A 20,426-nucleotide genomic window follows, 5' to 3' on the forward strand; every position below is an offset into this window, starting at 1 on the left:
CTCCTTCCCTGGAAGTGTTTAAGGCCAGGCTGGATGGGGCTTTGAGCAACCTGGTCTAGTGAAAGATGTCGCTGCCCGTGGGAGGGGGGTTGGAACTAGATGATCTTTAGAGAGCCCTTCCAACCCAAACCATTCTATGATGCTAAATAACTCCAGTTCCCTCAGCTACTCCTTGTGAGACTTAGGGTCTTGATCTCTAGACCAGTTCACCAGCTTTGTTGCCCTTTGGTCACGCTCCAGAACTTGTGTCTTCTCCTAGTGAGGGGCTGAAAACTGAATGCAGTTATTTGCAGTGTGGCCTCACCAGAGGAGAGTATAGGGGGACAGTCACTTCTCTAGTCCTGCTGGCCCCGCTGTTTCTGTAGAAGCCAGGATGCTCTTGGCCCTCTTGACCACCTGTGCACATAGTGTAAGTATAATTTTGAACATGTACCATAATTTATCAGTGGTGTTTTTTAAACTGGATTTTTTCATGTGTCTTCAGTTTCTTCTTTGTCACGTAACTTAACCCAGTTGGAATTTGAGGCAGCAATTTTACAGTGTTGGTCTGAGAGGACAAAATAATTTCAATGCACTTTTGAGTGGGTTTGCAACCTTTGTAGAAAAGGTTAACATTCAGCTGTTTTTCACCAAAATGTTGTCTCAATGAGCCTATAGAAGAACATGTTAATAGATGGATAGGTGTAATGAGGCTGTATGTAACCAGTGCTCACAGGTTGGTAACCTTCCAACCTGTTTTGAAGAATATCCTTATTCAGGAGCTCTTTGGTTTGAAACAAATAGTGTGATACTCTTTGGTTTCCAAAGCGGTTCTCAGTTCTGCTGTCTTTTCTGGGGACTGTGGTTTAAATGAAATTTCATCACTCTTTTGATTCAGAAAGGTCTTCATTAGGCATAGGAAATGGATTCTATGTGCATCATTGCCTTAGGAAGGAAGAATCATTGCTAACCTTTGGTTTATAATTTAAGAATGTATATATTCTGTATGAATAAGTTGCCCTCACTTTTATCTTTTTCTTGGGGGTTTTATTGAAGCAGGTGAGGATTAGGTTTAGGATTGGGATAACCCCAGCAGTAGACCAAATGAAATGACACAGACAAGACCTTGAAACAATGCCTGCTTGCTTGGCTTCTGTATGCGCAGGATTGTATTGATAATTCATTGCTTTATCCATACCATTTCCAGTGATGGACGTAACTTTCACTGGACAGCCAACTAATTACAAGCAGATACTTGCTTTTAGTGTTCTTAAGATGTCTTTGTACTATACTGATGGTCATATAATTGAAGTGGCCCTTCATTTCACAGAATGGTTTGGAGTTGAAAGGGACCTCAGGAGATCATCTAGTTCAACCCCCCTGCTAGAGCAGGTTGTACATACCGGATTGTATCCATAGGGACTTCGGACTCAAACCCAAGAGCATCTGGGATGGCTTCTGTCCCTGTAATTGAAGGTTGAGTTACGTGTGTGTTTAGCCCTGAAAGTTCATGGAATGTCAGTATTACAGACTGCAGGCCAGAAACCACTACCCAGTAGTCTTGGTGAGAAGTCAAATGCCACAAAATATTACATGCTGCTGGAAAAGAGCAAGAAGGGTGTAGCAAATCACCTTGCAATAGGAACAATTTCCTGGGTGAAACTTTTTAGATCATATAATAAATAGCCTCATTCTGCTGAGGAATGTCTTATCTGTTCTGCACCATCTCGCCCAGATCTTTAATCTCTGCTGAGCCTTGCTGAGAGAGGGCTGTCCTGGCTTGTCAGCTGACCATTATTTTAATGGTGAACATGAATATAAAGCTACTGCGTGCCTCTCTGCGTTCTGCTCTGCATCCTCTTTGTAACCTTGGTCAGTCTTTAGTGCTTCAAAGGAAGCCCAGGTGGGGCTTTTCAGAAGCAAACTTTACATAGGAAAAAAGAAGTTTTCTTACCTGGTCAGGTAACTGAGACACAGCATAGCAATGTAAGCGTAGTGGAGCAAACTGGGTAGACAGTATGGTAATATCAAGACTTCTTTTGTCTGTACTGGGATATCAGTGAATCAGAGACACCAAAGATCTGTTGAGACCAAAGCTTCAATTTCTAATCTGCAATTCCCTCTAATTTGTCTTCCAGGTGTACTACTTGATGTAGTTCAGTACGCTGAGAATATTTCATGTAGTCTTGGCATCCAACTTGAATGAACAGATGGAAGATACAATGTGCTTATTCCATAGTGTTTCTAATCTTTTAGTTTAAATAAACTTGGACTGTGGATATATGCTTTTGAGATGATAATATAAAGGACAAGAGACTTTGAAAATTACATAAGAGAGGAATTAATTTCAGATAATCTTGTCTTTGTAAATGCATCAAATACTCCACTGTCTGTCTGAGATTAGTTTTTGTTTAACAGTTTAATATTTTTTTTTAGGAATATAAAAGATTTCCAGCAGCATGTGAGGTCTACCCAGGCAAATGCCCAAAATAGATGGAAAACAAGCATAGAAATTGAAAACATACATTGTAGCAAATTTGTACAAACAGATGTCTTTCTGGCTTCGTAAGAGCTAAAGGAAGGAATGGACAGACTTTGCTGTTGTGTTCTTACATAATTTAAAACAAATTATTTTAAGTATTTTTTAAAGCTCATAATACTTGGATAATTTCCTTTTAAAAAATATCTAATGGAAACTTCATGTATTTGAAATTTCATGCCTAAACTGTCTAGGCTAAAATCATAAGTGAAAGGCAAAATTACTAGGAATGCATCACAGTTTCATATAGATTCTTCTGTGTCTGGAGCTGCACTGATACAGTGATGCTGTGTGGGTCCAAAGTACAGGCAGGCCAAAAAAAGAAAACCCAAACACCAAAAAAATCTAGAAAGATCAAAATGTGACTTCTGGTTTGTCTCCTTTCCTATGACTCCTCCCCCCCACCACCTGCAAGTGGGAAGCATGTGAAGTAGCATATCTGATTACTATGTTGTAGATTCTTGTACTAAGTTGCTTTTTGTGCTGGCTCTGTGTTCATATTCACTTCCTTCCAGAGATTTTTGGAAAGGAAAAATCAATAGGAGTGCTGCACATTTTGAATTAAGGTTATCAGAGATGTGCTTGTAATTGACTGGATAAATTCAAGATGTGAGTGGGAATTAAAATTTGACTGATGATTTTGTGGAAGAGGGAAGATAATACAAGAGGACAGGCTAAAAAATGTTTTTCAAATGACTGTCATTTTAGCAGGAATGTTTGCATACGTTCACTAAAATTGGCACTTTTTCCACAGCTTCTGGAAAAACATAAGAACACGGAAAGCATGGTAGAGTTGCTTGAACTCTATCAAATGGAAGATGAAGCCTACAGTAGTCTGGCAGAAGCTACCACGGAGCTCTACCAGTACTTGCTACAGCCATTCCGAGATATGAGGGAACTTGCGATGCTTAGAAGACAGCAGATAAAGGTATGGTAAAGGTAACTGAATTTCTTATTAATGGGGGAATAATGCTTTTAGTCACTATTTACTAGTTAGCACTTCTATTATGCAGTATGTGCAGTGATGGTTTCTCCAGTAGATGTTGACCCTATTTTTCGGGTTGCTTTACTTGGAGTAGTGCGGAGTGTTGCGAACATCTCATGACATATGTAGCTAACGATCACCTGTTTATCTTACTGTGTGTGTTCACCTATTAAATTCAGCAATTTATTTGAAACTTACAATTTTATGATATCTAGGAATACTGGCTAATACATGAAATAGACACATGAACAGTATATATATTATTATAAATTCTTATAAAAGATTACATAGGAAGTTACTTTACATTTTAGTTTTCTGAGATAATCTGATAAACCATGAGAAGTTAGTAGCTTCTCATCTATAAATCTGTAAAACACTTAAACATGGAAGCATATTAGAAGTATATAATTTGTTGTAACACTTTAACAGTACTTTTTCCTAAGTGCTGGAAAAGTATAGGTAGCTGAAAAGTACTACATTTTGATAAAACTGTTCTATAATGTGTGTTTGTTTTAAATAAAAAGTAATTCTAATTTTAAATACTTAACCAGAAATAACAAATGTCATCTTTATTGCATCTCAGAGATACTTTTGATAAAATCTTTAGTCTCTATGCAGGTTATGATTCTTCTAATATATGTGTTATAGAAGCTGAAAATAGGTTTGTTTATGCTTTATTGCAAATGTGAATTCATCTCAGCTTGACATCTTGTTCAGTTAGCCAATGTTGTTTTTACTGGTTTCAGTTTAAAAAGATAATGTTTTCTTCTGGTTTTGAATGTAGAGAAGGGGATGCAAGAGGATTTATGATTCCTAAACTAGTTTTACTTTGAACTGTTGCTCTGGCCCTGAAGTAATTTCTCAGGCAGTTCAGCAATCTGAAACTAACTTGGTGAGATAATGTGATGATATTTGAAACAAAAGTGAAAATGCTCTCCCTCCCCCATGATAAATGTTGCTAAATAGAGAATTGGGATGAATATTTTTTCAGATGTATTATACGGTTGAAGGTTATGAACACTATGTTTCATAAAAAGCCTTCTTCAAAGCATGATGAAATAGTTCCATTTTATTTGAATTTGTAGCAGAGGAAAAGTTGATTTTTCTTTTTTTGTCGTTGTTCTTTTGTCAAGAAAAGGTAAATATATTAAGTAGGTAATATGAATGAAGAGTGATGTTTTGTTTTGGGGGGCTTTTTAACCTCAATGATCTCTTGAATTACAGTTTAAAAATACCTCATTTTCTATTGTTCCTGAAAGAATAAGCTTGGTGAGCTACAGAGGTATGTGCTGTGGTTGATTGTTATAGTCATGTGTAGTTGCATCTAATGTACATTAAGTTCTCTTCCTAACTTGGCGATTTTTGGGGTTCTAAAACTTTGTCCATCTGTATTGTGTGGTAGAAAAAGATGCCATCTATTGTTTTTCATCTCATTGTTTGAGAGAAAGCAGTACTTGTATCTATGATGACAAAATATATATTATATTGGGTAGCTAGGGTAGAATAATTGCTTTATAAATAGAACTTGTGCATTAAATGGTTTGTGTTAACTTGCTGCATATGTTTTTCTGGCAGGCTTAATAATTGAACAAAGATCCTTACATTTAACCCATATGGCTGGGGTTAGCTCAATTTTCATGCATAGTAGAAGTATTTCTCACTAAGGTAGTAAGCATGAGATGGGAGCTGTGAATATATAATACTGTTTACATATAAAGAATGACAAGGAGAAAGATACAATTTGGATGTAGAGCAGGGTAAGCAAAGAATAATTGCAGAATATGATACTAAAATGAAAAAACGAGTTAAACTTGAATACAAATATTAGTATTTGGTCAAGATTGCATATGTATTCTGTAATTACTTTTTTCCTGGTTTCAGCTGGCATAGAGTTAATTTTCTTCTTAATAGCTGGTGCAGTGCTGTGTTTTGGATTTGGTGTGAGAATAATGTTCATAACATACTGATGTTTTTTAGTCATTGCTAGGTAATATTTATACTAAGTCAAGGGCTTTTCAGCTTCTCATGCCCTACCACTGAGAAGACTGGAGTGGCACAAGAAACTGGGAGGGGCCACAGCAAGGACAGCAGACCTGAACTACCCAAAGGGATGTTCTGTACCATAGAACATCATGGTCAATATATAAACAGGGGGCAGCTGGCTGGAGCTGACAGTTGCTGCTCAGGGACTGGCTGGGAATCAGTCAGTGGGGTGGTGAGCATTTGTATTGTGTATCTCTTGGGGTTGTTTTCCCTTCCCTTTGCATTTTCTTTCTCTTGCCTTCTCCCTCCTTTTTATGACAGCTATTGTGGAAGGAGGGGGGAGTGAGTAACTGTGTAGTACTTAGTTGTCGTCGAGAGTTAAACTGTGACGATTTTACATTTTTAGACCTTTTCTGTATTTGGTATCTGTTTATGATTTGCAGGGAAGTTGTTTCAGTTTGTTTTTTAAGAATCTGAGATTTTTAATAAGTATTTTAATCAATTTCATTTTGTCAGTTTCAAGAATGAGGTTAGAAAAAAATTAATGGCTTTGTTTATAAACTGTGAGAAGAGTATTTAGTGTCTTCTCCTTTTGGAGCAAGACACAAAAATTGAAAGATGTATAATTTGGGTATTAAATGTCTGCTGCTGTTTTGGTACTTTAGGAAGAGACAAACCTATAGGAAGGAAGGTAGAAGTAAACACTAAATTCTGTCCGCTCAGTGGAGGCTTATTATGGTGGGACAGCAGCTGCATTCTCAGCAGATTCCTTCTTTGGTGAAAAAAACAACCAGCCAACAAAAAAACCCAGCACGAAAGTTCATAACAAAGTTAAAACATTTAGAAGCTTGAAAATACAGATTAGTACGGTCCATGGTAGACATGATAAAGTAGTTTGTTTGGGTTTTTGTATACATTTTACCTTGATTTATGCTAGTTTTTCAGGTGTGTTTTGACTCGTTTAGTGTGAAGGATGGATCATTTAGTATGGTTCAGAAGTCAAAGCTATATTGTGAAGCACTTAAATATTGCTGAATTTGGAATACATTATGAAAAAGGTAGAAGATTATGGAAGGAGATGATGATGGCTTATTATGAAATGAAATGTCACTCTAGAAAACTGACTTCTGACAAAATTTCTACTTAATTACGAACTAGTCATCTGACCCTAGAATAATGCATTCAGTAGTGAGAAGTTTCTCATTTTTTGGGCTTCCAGCTTCAGAAACCAGCTTTTGTTCATATAAATGCATAATATTTCTAAGTGCTGCTCAAACGTATGGGGACCTCCCTGTAAACCTGGCAAAATGCTTATCGGATACCATGTATTCTTGAAAAAAACAGGACAGTGCAAGCACAGCAGTGTTTGAGACTTTTAGACTTTTTTTGTATATTTGATATGGGAATAATCCTGCTCACCCCAAGGCCCTTATGGGGGACACAAAAAGAAAAGCCAATTATTAAAGATGTTATCAAATTGAGAAATTCTCATCAAAGAAGCAAGTCTGTATTCATTTCAAAATTAAAATGTAAGATAATGCATACTAGACGTGTTCTGTGTTGTTTAGGATGACCATGTTTTCTAAGGTAAGTGAAAAGTTATATTGATAAACCAGCCAAACAGAGCTATAATGTTGTTCACTGAATGCTTGAGAAGGTATAATAAAGGAATTTAAGACAGTCTTATAATTTATATACACATAAAAACTGCTGAATTTTTGTAGGTAATTTTAAATTTCATTATTTCTGGACTATTTCTGGACTGGTTTAGATGTAATGATATTTAAAGACTTTCAACCAGGGAGATTTAGCATGTTAATTTCACTCTTTGGTTTACTGATCTTTTTCTTCTGATTTCAAGCTCTTGGATGTAGCATAGCCATCAGGCAAGTGAAGCTTTTCAAATGATGTGTTACATGGGTTGGGCTATCTGTATATTTTTCCAAAAATAGGGAAGACAAGTATGAACTTAAAACTACAGAGGAAACAATATAGATTATTTTATCTAGCATTAATTTTGAATTCGAAATGGATTGTAAGATGCTTTTTTTGCTGGAAATCAGACTTCTAATGAACTAAAAATAGCAGTAATATTTTTGATTCACATTTATACCCGCAAACTTTAATTTATCGAAACTGATCATTTCCCTGTGAAAATTTAGCCGGGGGTTTTGTATGTTACAAATACACATTGCCATAGCAGAAAAGTAGGAAGTAGTGGGCATCAGTAGCTGAAAACCTGAAGGTGAAATACTTCTGAAGTTTGGAAGAACAGTAGATAACTCTGCTCTGGTGCTTTTGATTTCAGGTAGTTAAATCTTAATTTTGTCTTATCCGCCACATACAGTGCAGTCTTCTTCTGAAAGTGTGGAAGGGAGGGACCAGTTAGTGGTTGATACTTGGCTATAGAACTTAGTGACAGGGTAATATGATCAAGCTGTAAGCACTTTAAGGCTAAGATATAAAGTGTTCTTTATCACAGGATACCAAATCTGGTTATTTAAAAAAGAAAAACTTTCAAAAGAATAACTTCATGAGCAAAACCCCAAAGCCTTTTTTGTATGTACAGTTGTGTTCACTGGTTTTCACAGAGATAAAGAAACTACCTTGCTACTTTAAATTTTTATGGTCTTATAATTGTGGAAAGTACTTCAGTCATATTGATTAGGCACTGTTGGATCAAATGCCAGGTGAAACCAGTGGGAGGCTGCCTTTTGTTACGCTTTTTTGTTTGTTTATTTTTAAATGTGCTTGGGATTAGACTGAAGATAAAATGTAAGGTAAGTTGTTCATGGCTTAAGTGTTGAATGCCAGCAACCTTTGACACAAGCATTCTTGAAGGTCTGGATTGGACTGGATTTGCTTAACTAAAGACTGATAATATCTAGATACAGGTGAGAGACTACAGTCATCATTACCTTTCAATTAATCTCCAGGAAATGAGAACACTAAAATGTTGTTATATATTAAAAGCACTCTTAACTTCATTGCATATGTATTCGTTATTTTCACTGGCATGTTAATTCATTTGAACATGAGGGCTTTTTAAGGACTTTAAATACGCTAATGTTGAGGCCTAGCACTGGAAATAAGAGATCGGAGCAGCGTATAGCTTGATAATTCATAAAATTCAGTTTTTCTCCAACTTGTAGAATACCTTATTAGTCTGTTGTGCTTCCTTTTCCAGCTCCTTTAAGCAGATACTGTTATAGTTGAAAATATAACTGGCTCAGCCATATGTAGGTTTATTTGTTGGTTTAATACTTGCTGGTGCATTGCAGTTAGTGAATCTTGTAACTAATTTTACTTTGATTTGTGTAAAATTAAATGCTTAGAAATAAATTATACTGCATTGAACATTTTAACTTGTGGTTAAAAAATTTTCACAAAGGCTGAAACAAGTTCAAAGGAGAAGCTAAATATAGTGATGAGGATAGCTAGAAAGAATTACTTGGAAAAAACACTTTAAAAAAAAGTCTCATGATCTATAGAAGATTCTTTAGGGAATGGAGTGGATGTCAGTGCTTCATCTGTAGTGTTGCTCCCATAAATCAAATGGAGGAGTTCTGTATTACTAAAACCATGTGTTTATTGTTGGCTCTTGAATAGCTGATGTCTTAGTGAGGTGGTTTTTAACCATGAATTTCTATTTTTTAATCCTCATATAATATTTTGGAGTACATGATGGTCTTGCAGTGAAAAACATGAAAACAAAGCTACACCAGGCACATTGGGAGGACACTAAAGCAGCACTGAATAAAATGTGTAGATTACTTGTATGGCAATCAGCTCGGTTTCATTCCTCTTACTTTTGCGAATCACACCCTCCAGTAGTTACAGGCTAGTGACTTGCTGATAAGCAGCTGACGAAAAGCATCTGGTAAAAAAAAAAAGCTAGCACTCAGTGCAGAGACTGAAACAGTTCAAAGAATTCTCAAGTCTCCTTTTGTGTATCTGTAGTTGAAGATGACATCTTTGCATCATCAGAAATTATAGCTAAGTAAACCTGGCTTTTGAAAAACCTGTAGAGTAGGGAAGAAATGGTAATTAAATTTATGCAAAATGACTGGATTTGCAAATTAAGTTCATAGCAGTAATTTCAACAAAGCTTTTCTTGTTTAAGAAATGGTTTAAAGCTGAATTATGCTGTGATAGTCTTTCTAGTCTTAAAGCTTGTTTCAGAAGGTTTGTATGCCAGTCTGTTTACATTCTGAAATACAAATCCTCTAGACTATTGCATGAACTTACAGCAAATGTTTTGCTGACTTGAAATCGGGGTTTTCTAGGCTTTTTGAAAAAAATGCTACAGACAGACAATCTGATGGAAGGCAGGCTGGTAGTCTGAAGCAGTGAGGAAAGTGAACTCTTGATATGAAGTTGCTGACTACAAAACTGTAGTATGTATCTGATCACTGAAATATGCCTGTCTGCAAAGTAAGAGCACAGAACTGCTCTGGAGGTTCAGCTGTAAAACTGATTAAAAAAATTTGTAGAAAAATCTGTTTTTGAATGCCAGAAGGTTGGTTGGTTGGTTTGTTTTTTTATTTCAAAAGCTCCCTTACAAAAGGCTGGGCTGGATGATAATATGGTGGGTTAAACTTTCAGCAAGTAACAAGTAATGCTTGTGCAGAAGGGTGTTGACAACCTCTGAAAGTACACATGCACATTTATATGCACTTTATTACTCCTGAGGAAAAAGGTGTAAGAATTACTGTGAGGAGTTCTCTGAAAACAGCTCACTGTTCAGCATTTTGAAAGAGGAAAGAACGGTTTTGTGGTGGTGGTGTTGGGGGAGGGGAACCCAACCCAAAACAAAACAGAACGCAACATCACACCTTTTTCTGTATCCATGGTGTACTTGCATCTTGAATGCTGCAGTTTGAGTTTCTATCTCTGAGAAACATAGTATCAGAATATGATTGGAAAAGGATCAGAATAGTTACAAGATGGCCATGAGGATAGTAAGGGTCAGCGCAAGGACAGAGTAAGTGGGTCAGGTTGTCTTCAGTTTGGAAAGTGAGTGATTCACCTTGCATAAGAAAGAGATTTATAATTCAAGAATGATAGAACAAAATACTGGATGATTTCTTTTCAGTCTTTCTCATACTAAAAGAAAAAAATAAGGTTCTCTCAATGAACTTGTAGCACTTTTAAAACAGTGCAAATAAAGGAAAAACAATTAAACTCTCATTAAACACACCTTACATACTCTGTAGCGGTAATTTCCACAGTTTAACTATGGAGACTTAAGTATGTAGATGTACAGAAAGAGACACTCATCAGTAGCTATTAACGATTCAAATAAGCCATCAGCTCAGGAAGCCTCTAAGCTGGTTAGTAATGGATGTTGGGAGTCATCAATGTATCTATACCTCACATGTTAATTTTTTTTTTTTAAGTGCTAGTAATCATTGCAGTTGGAAGCAAGGGCCATGATAGCCTTGGATCTGACCTACGATTAGGAAATGGGGCAAAAGATGGCAGAATCAGAGTATCCATTCAAAAAGGCATTTTGATGAAACTCTGAAATGATCTTAAACATGCAGAAAATACTAAATTCTGTGTCCCTACAAGGATTAGAGTAAAGGAAAGTGAAAACTGGAGGTGTGTGAATTTTTCTTTTGCAGTGTTTGATATGGAGAAATTAAAAAGGAAGAGACTGATGTAATATTATGCAGGCTTGGGAGAAGAAGAAAAGAGGTTTAAGGTCTTCAAAGACAGAAAAACTTTATCATGACTGTAAAATTTGTGAGTCCATGTTTACTTAAATCTGTAAATAGTTTGAAGTCTACTTTTTGTTTTCAGTAGTGCTCTGAAAAAACTGTTGGTAAGCTTTCTTGATATTTGCTGACTTTATACTGGATCTTAGAGGGCTTTATTCGCAGTTACAGTTATTTTCAGTATCCCTGTTCTTGGGTATTTATATATGTTTAATTTCTTCTTGTCTAATACTTGTGTCCTTATTTTCCTTTTTTCAGTATTATAAAAATTCAGTCGTATTTTTGATGGACATGGTTAACATTTTGTCTGTTGTATATATTAAGGGTTTTTTTACCTGAAGATGGAAAAAATCCATCCAATCCTTTTCATCCCCAAACAGAATCTAGAACATCCAGAAACACTCAAGCCTACCTGCTTTAACACTCAAGCTCACTTGCTTAAATGAAGTTTTCAAACAGTGTCTTATAAAAATTCTCGTTTGTGATTCCCTTGGACTGAATTAAGGTGGAACAACAGCAACCAACCAGTTGTACGATTTATTAATACAAAATATAAAATGTAGTTAGATACGATAGCTTGATGGTGATTACTTTAATTGGATAAGCAAGTTCTGTGCCACATGTTATTACTTAGATCTGATCACTATTCAACAAAAAGAAGGGGGGTGGGGAGTGGGGAGAGAGACCACCACCTGTGGGTCCAGTGGTGTCCTTTGGCTCGCTTCACCCTAGGTGTCTTGGTGGTGGGGCTCCCACCTGAGCTTCTGTGGTGGGGGTCCTACCTGAGCGTTCATTGATTCAAGTGTTATGCTCTCAAGAGAATGCCTCATTTACATACAAAGCAGTTGTGGGTGTGCTCTGTGTGTGCACAAGTCCAACGTGTGAGCAGTGGTCGCAGGGGGTCCTCATCAGCGATCGTGATGGGGGTTAGGCAACCTCTGCTCTGCACATGAGCAGTTGCCTTATGTTACCACAGAAGTTTGTTTCAGGAAGCGCTAGCTAGACTTTGCCCTCACAAGTCCTAAAACCATTCCATCGTGTACCACCCTGTGGTCTTCTCCAAGCTGAGTGGAACAGCTTTGCACCAGCTCCGTGCTGAGCAGTGTTTAAGGCAATTATCAATGTTTCGGTTCCTTACAGCAGCTCGGTGTTTGAGCTGAAACACTCCTTCATGTATGAAGCGGTTTCTTTTTTGCCTACTGCCTTTGCCATTACCACTGCAGTGGTCCCTTAACTTACTTTGTTTTGTTCTTATAATTAACTGATCTGCAGTTGTTACATTTCATGTTTTTCTCCTTTTCTGCCTCTTACAAGTCCGCTAGAAGAAAGATAACACAGGGAGCTGGAAAGATGTGACAGATACCTGCCTGAGCTATCATGAGATCTCGTCTAAGTCTGTTTCTGTCAGTGTTGTCCATCATTGTCCCAGCTGTCTTCAGAAAAAAACCCCTGGAAAGTATTAAAGACCCTTGAGGATTGTTTCTTTATTTAGGAGATGTATACTATAGAAAACTTAACATAATCCTACAGTTACAGGCCTGTTTCTCATATCTTCTCACAATAAACTTACATTCTTCAACAATCTCTGACCCTAGTGTACTGGGTCTGGCAGAGCCCCACAGCAGCCCTCTTAGTGCTGTGCTTTGTATTGGTGGCTAGAAAAGTGGTGAAAACACACCAGGGTTCTGGCCGCTGCTGAGCAGCGCTCACCCAGCATCAAGGCTGTCTCTCCAATCTAGCCACCTGGTAGGCTGGGGGTGGGCAAGATCGTGGGAGGGGACATAGCCAGGACTGCTTCCCCAAAGTGACCAGGGGGATATTCCATACCATATGATGTCTGCTCAGATATAAAAGCTAAGAAAAGGGAGGAGGAAGCGGCGTGGGGGGAGGGGCAGTGTTCATTATTTACTGTGTTTGCCTTCTGGAGCAACCACTACAGGTACTAAAGCCCTGCTTCCTGGGAAGTGGCTAACCATGGCCTGCTGTTGGGAAGTAGAGAATAGAATCTTTTGTTTTCCTTTGCTTCCGTGTGCGTGATTTTTGCAGTTGCTTCATTAAACTGCCATTATCTTGACCCACAAGTTTGCGTTTTTCCATCTTACTTTCTCCACCCTCTGTTCTGCTGGGGAGGGAATTGATACAGTGGTTTGATGGGCACATGGTGTCCAGCCAAGGTCAACCCACCACATCCAGAGAAGAGTCTTGCTGCCACAATTGAGAGATGGGACACAGCTTGATGCAAGCAAATGCCACTTTTAATTAGCCTAATAGCATGATTATATACACACAAGCAATTGTTTCATGTTATTCTGATTGGTCCAAAAACTTGCTTATTCTATAACTGTGTGGCAACTCGCTGAAGATCTCGCGCTAGCTATTTAGCAATTCAGCAACAGTTCAAGACAACAATGTCTGCAGTTCTTGAACCATGTCCTTGAGCAAGCTGACAAACTGACCACCTTATTCCTTGTATAGTCTCAACTTGATACTTAGTCCTTGTTTCTGTACCCTCCAGTAATTTCTCATGTCCCGTATCACCAGGGGTTGTGACCCACAAGCTCGAGCACATTCCTTTCAGCTAACGGATTGTTACTTGTGGTCCTGCTTCCCAGGCCCCCCCCTCCTGCATCTTGCCTCTTGTGTTTCGTTCTCACTTGTTCACAGGCTGGATTAGGGACCTTCTTTCAATTTGTTTCCTCTGAGGAACTAATTTGTTTTCCTTCAGAAACATATCTGTATGCTGTAGAAGCATGTTCTGTAATGTTCCATTACTCTGAAGCAATAGCTGATGGAAATAGGTGTTTACGTGATGTATTGAAGTTAATGGCTTCTGCTGTTTCTTCCTATTCTTGAGTGCTTTCTGACAAACACTTCTGTGAAAGCTGTCAAAATGTTCTTAGCTTTTATCTGAAGAAAAGCTTGCTTTAAGGTCTTCAAAAGCGAGTTTCATTGTCAGGCAAGATATCCGCTTCCCCCGCGCCCCCCCCCCCTCCCAATTTTATTATGAGTCTTGGATTCTTCTCAAAGAGAATATAGGGGTTTTAGGAAGAATAGCTGCAATAGTTTATTAAAAAAAACTTCAGATTTGGTTATGTGATCTAGTTGTGAGGTGGGAGAGTTTTCTGTTAGACTATGCTTCTGCCAGAACTTTTAGTCCAAATGAGGAACTTTCACACAAAAAAATGAGTTTGAGAAAATGTTAGGGAACTGAAAAGCCTTTTAGGTTAGAAAAACCTTCAACTATATCAGAGTTTCTTAATTTTAAACTAAAATATTTGCTGAATCAAACCTGGGTGTGCAGGTTTAAAGAATGTCAATTAGATGATGACACTGCTTAGTTTTTCTTTCCTCCCTATTTCATTTCTTTGGTGCCTTCTCTTAGTCATAGCTAGCATGGACAATAGTAATTTAAAGAATATGTTTCAATCTAGTTTATAAAATGACCTGTGCTGTTTTATGCGCTATAAAAACAAAAGATGCCGGCATTATAAAGGTGTGCAGTGAGTAAAATGAAGCATAAACATGTTATGCATGCATTGCAAACAGTAATGGAATACAGATGCACATAAGAGCTTTAATTTCATAATGAGAGTTATTGTCTTACATCAGGGTGATTAATTATTGAAGAGAATGTAGAAAACAGTCTTCAGAACTCATGACCCTGTTCGTGTTGCTGTTTGATGGTCTGTATGTGTTTCCCTTTTCCTTTTTAAATTCTTAGTTAGGATGAATGCAGAGAGTGGTAACTTCCACCATGAAGGGGTTGTAGGTGGGGAAGAAAGCTGCTGTTTGTTCTTCGTAAGCTGCAACCTCTAGAGGCAGGTTCCTTGTCTTTCCTTCCCAGCTTTTTTCCCCCTTACAGCTGTGGTCTTCCCCTAGCTAAACTACCCTTTTTTTTTTTTTTTTTTTTCCTCCCCATGGGCTTACTTTCTGGTTCCTGTGATAACATAGAGCTCTAAATAATTTCTATCTTCTGTGTAAAGGTACCCAAATTATATTATTTAAATTGAATATTATGATTGAATATATATTTGTATATATTTGCTGTAGTGGTACTTCACTTGACTGGGATATAATGCTCAGCCAGCCATTTAGCAAGGGGGACCATGTATATTTGACCACTACGTCTCAGTTGCTAATCTCTGCTTTTCTCTGGTGATTGTCTGTCCTGCCTGGAAAGGATTACAAGCATAAATTTAATTAATATCTGGGAGGTTATAATTTTCTAAGTAGGTTGCACTTGAAAACTGGTAATTCTTCTCTCGGGTGATTGGTGATTATCAGTATTTACACTGACAATACGAGTATTTTTTTTCCCATGTTTTCCCAAAGCGTGCCAAGTACCATGGCCAAAAATAGCTATTTACTTGCCATCTGTCTTTTACTTTGTCACAGTTACTTGGCTTAGATTTTAAAGAATGACAGTAACTACCTTTGGAAAGGTTGTTAGCAGTATTTTCTTCTACATTGTTTTTTTTTTTTAATAACTGTATTTTTCTTTGTTGTGCTTCTTCAAGGAGAAGCTGAATCAGGTGGAGTGCTCTGGCTGGCTGGGAAGAGATTGCTTTTCCCATGGGGAGCACTGGAGCTTGTTCGGGTCAATAGAGAGGCTGTTGGAGGCCACAGGGTGTGTATGCCAGGCAAGCTCAGAAAAGTAAGCTTGAGCAGGAGCACAGCCTGTCTGCTGGGAGAGGCAGAGAGCAGCAGACAGATTGCAGAGACCCAGAGATTGCAGCTTCCAAGGTACCAAAGGGGACTCAAAGTTTGCTGCCACTCAGGAAGTTATTGACCTAAAAGAAACAAAGCTGGGAAGCAAGGACCTGTCTTGAGGGACATAGTGCAGACTGTGTTCATTGAATACCTTTCTGGAGTCTCCTTCTGACGAGTCTGTTTTTACCAAAACTAGATCATCGCATGAGGTGTAATATTAAAGCAGCTTGATCTCTTTTCCTTCCTGGTTGCATGGGAATCTCTGTGGCTGCCTTAGATAAAAGGCTACCTGTCTTTGTAATACACAATGCCAAGCTCCCTGCATGCTGATAGATAGTTCCCTGAATTTTTTACTCATTTGACTCTTACTACACCATGAATGGTCTCAGATGTCTTCTGCTGGCAGTAGGTGGCCGCAGTGTGTTGTCCTAAACTGAACTGGACTACCCAGAGAGTAACAAAGATCTTTGTGGCTGAAGACTGTTACTCCAGGAATCAGCCTGGGAGCCTGGATCTTCTAAGTATATGCAGCTCTTGCTTTTTCTTGAACTTTATAATTCTGAATTTGTCAACTTTAACCTTAGTGGCTTCTGGCTGGCATAGCTGTCCAGCAGCTTCAGATGTGAAGGGAACAAGCTTTTCAGTTTAAGGCTCATCCTCCTAGCTAGCCACCTTTCTTAAGGAAGCAGCTGGGGCTTTTCACCTGTCAAAGACTGTTCCCCACTGAAAACCTGATGCTGTCTTCCCCTGTTGAATGGATGTTCCTTTTGAAACAGTGAGACCCTCCTCCTTGTCATGGTTTAACGCCAGCTGGCAACTAAGCACCACACAGCTGCTCGCTTACTTTGCCCCAGTGGGATGAGAGAAAGAATTGGGAGAGTAAAAGTGGGAAAACTCCTGAGTTAAGATAAAGACAGTTTAATAAGTAAAGCAAAAGCTGTGCTTGCAAGCAAAGCAAAACAAAGAATTAATTTGCTGCTTCCCATCACAGGCAGGTGTTCTGCAATCTCCAGGAAAGCAGGGCTTCATCATGTGTATGTAAGGGTTACTTGGAAAGATAAATGCCATTGCTCTGTTATAAATTGAGACCACAATAGATCATAATCCAATTAAAATTTTTATTAATTATAGCAAGTAGAATATGAGCAAAAACAGCACTGGACGACAGGGGAGTCTGCGCTCCGCCAACTGCCGTCCTGAGCAGTTCAAACAGTCCCTTTTTATACCTTTTTTTTTTTACTTTTGTGTTCATGAAGTAGTGGAGGTGTTGACCCTTCATTCATATGCACAAGCGGCATCCTGGACACCTGGCGGTTATCTTTCACAAGCGGCATCCTGGACACCTGGCGGTTATCTTATCTTTTGTTGCCTAATCTTTACATTGGGCTTAACATAAATCTTAATAAACAATACCCTAGTCCATAGTTTCTTACAGCTCCAAACGTCATCCCTTCCTCCTTCTTCCCCCATTCTTTTTCTTTTATTGCTTATTTTATTCCCCCTCCTTCTTCTTTTATTGCTGAGCATGTCATATGGTGTGGACTATCCCCCTGATCAGTTGAGGTCAGCTGTCATGGCTATGTCCCCTCCCAACTTCGGGTACACCCCCTGCCTACTCACTGGTGTGGTGGTGGGAGAAGCAGAAAAGGCCTTGACTGTATTAGCTCTGCTCAGCAATAACTGAAACATCCCTGTATTATCAACACTGCACAAATCCAAAACATAGCCCCACCCATCCCAGCTACTTGAAGAAAATTAACTCTATCCCAGCCAAAACCAGCACATCCCTCCTCCATCATTTCACGGCTTTAGGGCAACAAAGTTGATACTGTGTGTCTGTCCCTTAGCCAAGCTGCAGAATGCAAAGTCCAAACATGAGTATTGGCTGTACCTCGGTGTTCTGATGGTACTACAAGACATTTCAAGTAGCATATTAATCTATTCATGTTCATGGTCAATAATTGTAAGAGTTTGACTGTCTTGCTAGATAACAAGCTGTGTAGGCTCTAAGCATCAGGGTAGGTCAGCTCAAGCAGTATTAGGGAAGCGCTTCTGTCCTGTGTATCTTTGTGGGGCTCCTTTCAGGCTTTTATTAAGTATGCTGCTGTTGCTGCGGTTTTAAGGCATGTTGTTGGTCTGTTCCTGTTTGTGCAACTACTTGGGGACCTCCTTCTAAACAGTAGTTGTTTGTGGAGTATGCTGCTTCCTGTCTTTTACATATGAATGTGTTTATGAGCGAAGTGCTTAAAGGGAAATGGAAGGTATGCATCAGTAACTGTACCAGGTTGAACTGGTCCATCCTCATAAATGTTTACGACCCCATCTTCTTCCTTGTTCCCCCAGTTCCTAAAGCTTTGCAGAGCTTTGACTGTCTGCTTATGGTTGCATATAAATATGCATACTTTTATGAGTATTGCTAAAGCAAAGGCTTCTTGGGTTTTGTATGCCTTTCTGTATGAATATCCTCAATGTGAACGATGGCATGGATGACATACTTGGGATTGCAGTTAATTAAAAGGTACTTTCCTGTTTTGTTATTTGCAAATACTTACTCTAGGGAACAAAGATACAGTTGTATTATGGGGTCAGAAATCTCTTTACCTTGCACTATATGTGAGTAATGTTTCGGCAGCCAAAACTTTGTGAAGAAATCTTACTTTGAGGCTTCTTACTCTCTTGGAAATGATGCCTAACAAGAGCATTACTCACATGACTCAGTGATCCTGTGTCAATTCCAGTATCAAATGACCTCATCTTTACGAAGGAATAGAAGAGGAAAGCTTAACTGTATTGGTTTTTATCCTGCTTCTCAAAGGAACTTACCATTTTGGAGTTCTGTGTAAATGAAAAGTAGTAATTTCACCAGTCTTCATTCACTGGTATGGAATGTGGGAATCACAGTACATATGTGCTCCATTGAACTGCATGTTACAACCTATCTAGTAAAATTATTATTCACTTACCGTTTGTCCATATTTTTATTTTACCTGTTGCCATTCTAAGGATTTTGGAAGTATATAAGAAGTAGATTGAAATACCTTATTAAACTAAATAGTCTTTTGTTTCTTGGAAAATGTTTAAAATGCATCTATGTATTTCTTACTTTAAAAATGATGCCTCTAGGAGATGGGATAAGTGGATATGTGGAGGTGCATCTTGAACAGTCACTTAAAAAGCTATTGTTTGCAGTTCAGCTATACAGTGGAATGGCTTTCTGAGACCCGATTGAAGCTTTGTGAAATCAAGATTATTACTGGAGGCATTAGAATTTCAGGTTAAAATATCTGGGGACTTGTAAGATTATGAACACTTCTGAGTTTGGGGGCTTTTGTCTATACTACTGAGGTGTTTTCTTGACTGATGTAAAAGAAAAATATTCAAGATTAAGGCTTTGGGAGCAGGCTTAAATATTTAATTATTTAGCTCTGTTGTCTGTAGTGGTACTGCTTAACTTTTTAAAAGTGTGTAAAAATTTTCAGTTTGGGGAGAGAAAGCTATATTTTTATTAATTTTTTAAAAGAAACTCCAAAGCTTTTACTGGTTTCAGATCATTAATCACTTCAAAATAAAGTTGCCTTGATCTTGGCAATGAAAAGATACTTGAGCTCCCATTTCCAGAGGAAAATACATTTATAAAAATAATTTAGAACAAAGAAAAACTACTAATGCGTTGATGATTACATACCCCTGCCCCAACATATCCCCTGTTTCCAGCTTCATTCTGGCTGAAGGGCGTTCACTTTCTTTAGAATGTATTCTAGGCTGGAAGAAAGCCTGGATGAAGTATGCTTGTTATCTGAAGGTAACATGATATTTAACAAAAAAGATACTAACAAATCTGTATTTGAGGGTTTTGTGCTTCCAGTAAGAATAGTAATGAAACCATGGATGTACTTTTTCACCAGAAAGAACTTCAAAAGAGGTGTTTTTTCTGTTGAATAGAAGCTATGGTGATTTGCTTGTAGTTTTCTCTCCTTTTTATTTTGCTTTTTTGGCCACCCTGAAACACATCGCTGTTGGAAGAATAGCAACATTTAATTATGTTGTTAATTATGGACTGATTTATTTTCAGATCTCGATAGAGAATGACTACCTAGGCCCCAGAAGAATTGAGAGTCTGCAAAAAGAAGATGCTGACTGGCAGAGAAAAGCCCACATGGCTGTGCTTTCTATTCAAGATCTTACAGTTAAATACTTTGAAATAACAGCTAAAACACAGAAAGGTAGTTAATTTCTCCTATTCTATCTGTCAAATAAGATCTCTAAATATTTATTTAATGTTTACCATGTTCTGCAGTGAACTGTAATTTTTTTATCAATGAGGACAATGCAGTTGTTGTTTCAGTTTGGGTTTTATTCTGTGTCTAAGTCTTTCACCAATAAGCCTTTTCAGAACATCACCAGAAGTCAGCAGCATAGAAATTTCAGATAAAAGTTTTGCAACCACTTTCTCAACGTGTTTGTATCAGCTGCACTGTGCATTTGCAAAGGATTTAGGGAGCATAGAGTC

General features: G+C 38.1%; 1 protein-coding gene across 2 annotated transcripts in view; it reads left to right on the forward strand.

Annotated features, from left to right (window-relative positions):
* The window catches only part of JMY (junction mediating and regulatory protein, p53 cofactor), a 73,049-nt gene that overhangs the window by 17,439 nt on the left and 35,184 nt on the right, over nt 1-20,426 (forward strand). The window contains exons 2-3 of one of the 2 annotated variants that reach the window (XM_055790874.1): nt 3,273-3,446; nt 19,989-20,139. In XM_055790874.1, the coding sequence (XP_055646849.1) occupies nt 3,273-3,446; nt 19,989-20,139 (325 nt within the window). The remainder of the gene's footprint in view (nt 1-3,272; nt 3,447-19,988; nt 20,140-20,426) is intronic. The other variant, XM_055790875.1, reaches the window with a different exon arrangement.

This window comes from Falco peregrinus, chromosome Z (genome assembly GCF_023634155.1).
Source record: "Falco peregrinus isolate bFalPer1 chromosome Z, bFalPer1.pri, whole genome shotgun sequence".
NCBI classification, from domain to species: domain Eukaryota; kingdom Metazoa; phylum Chordata; class Aves; order Falconiformes; family Falconidae; genus Falco; species Falco peregrinus.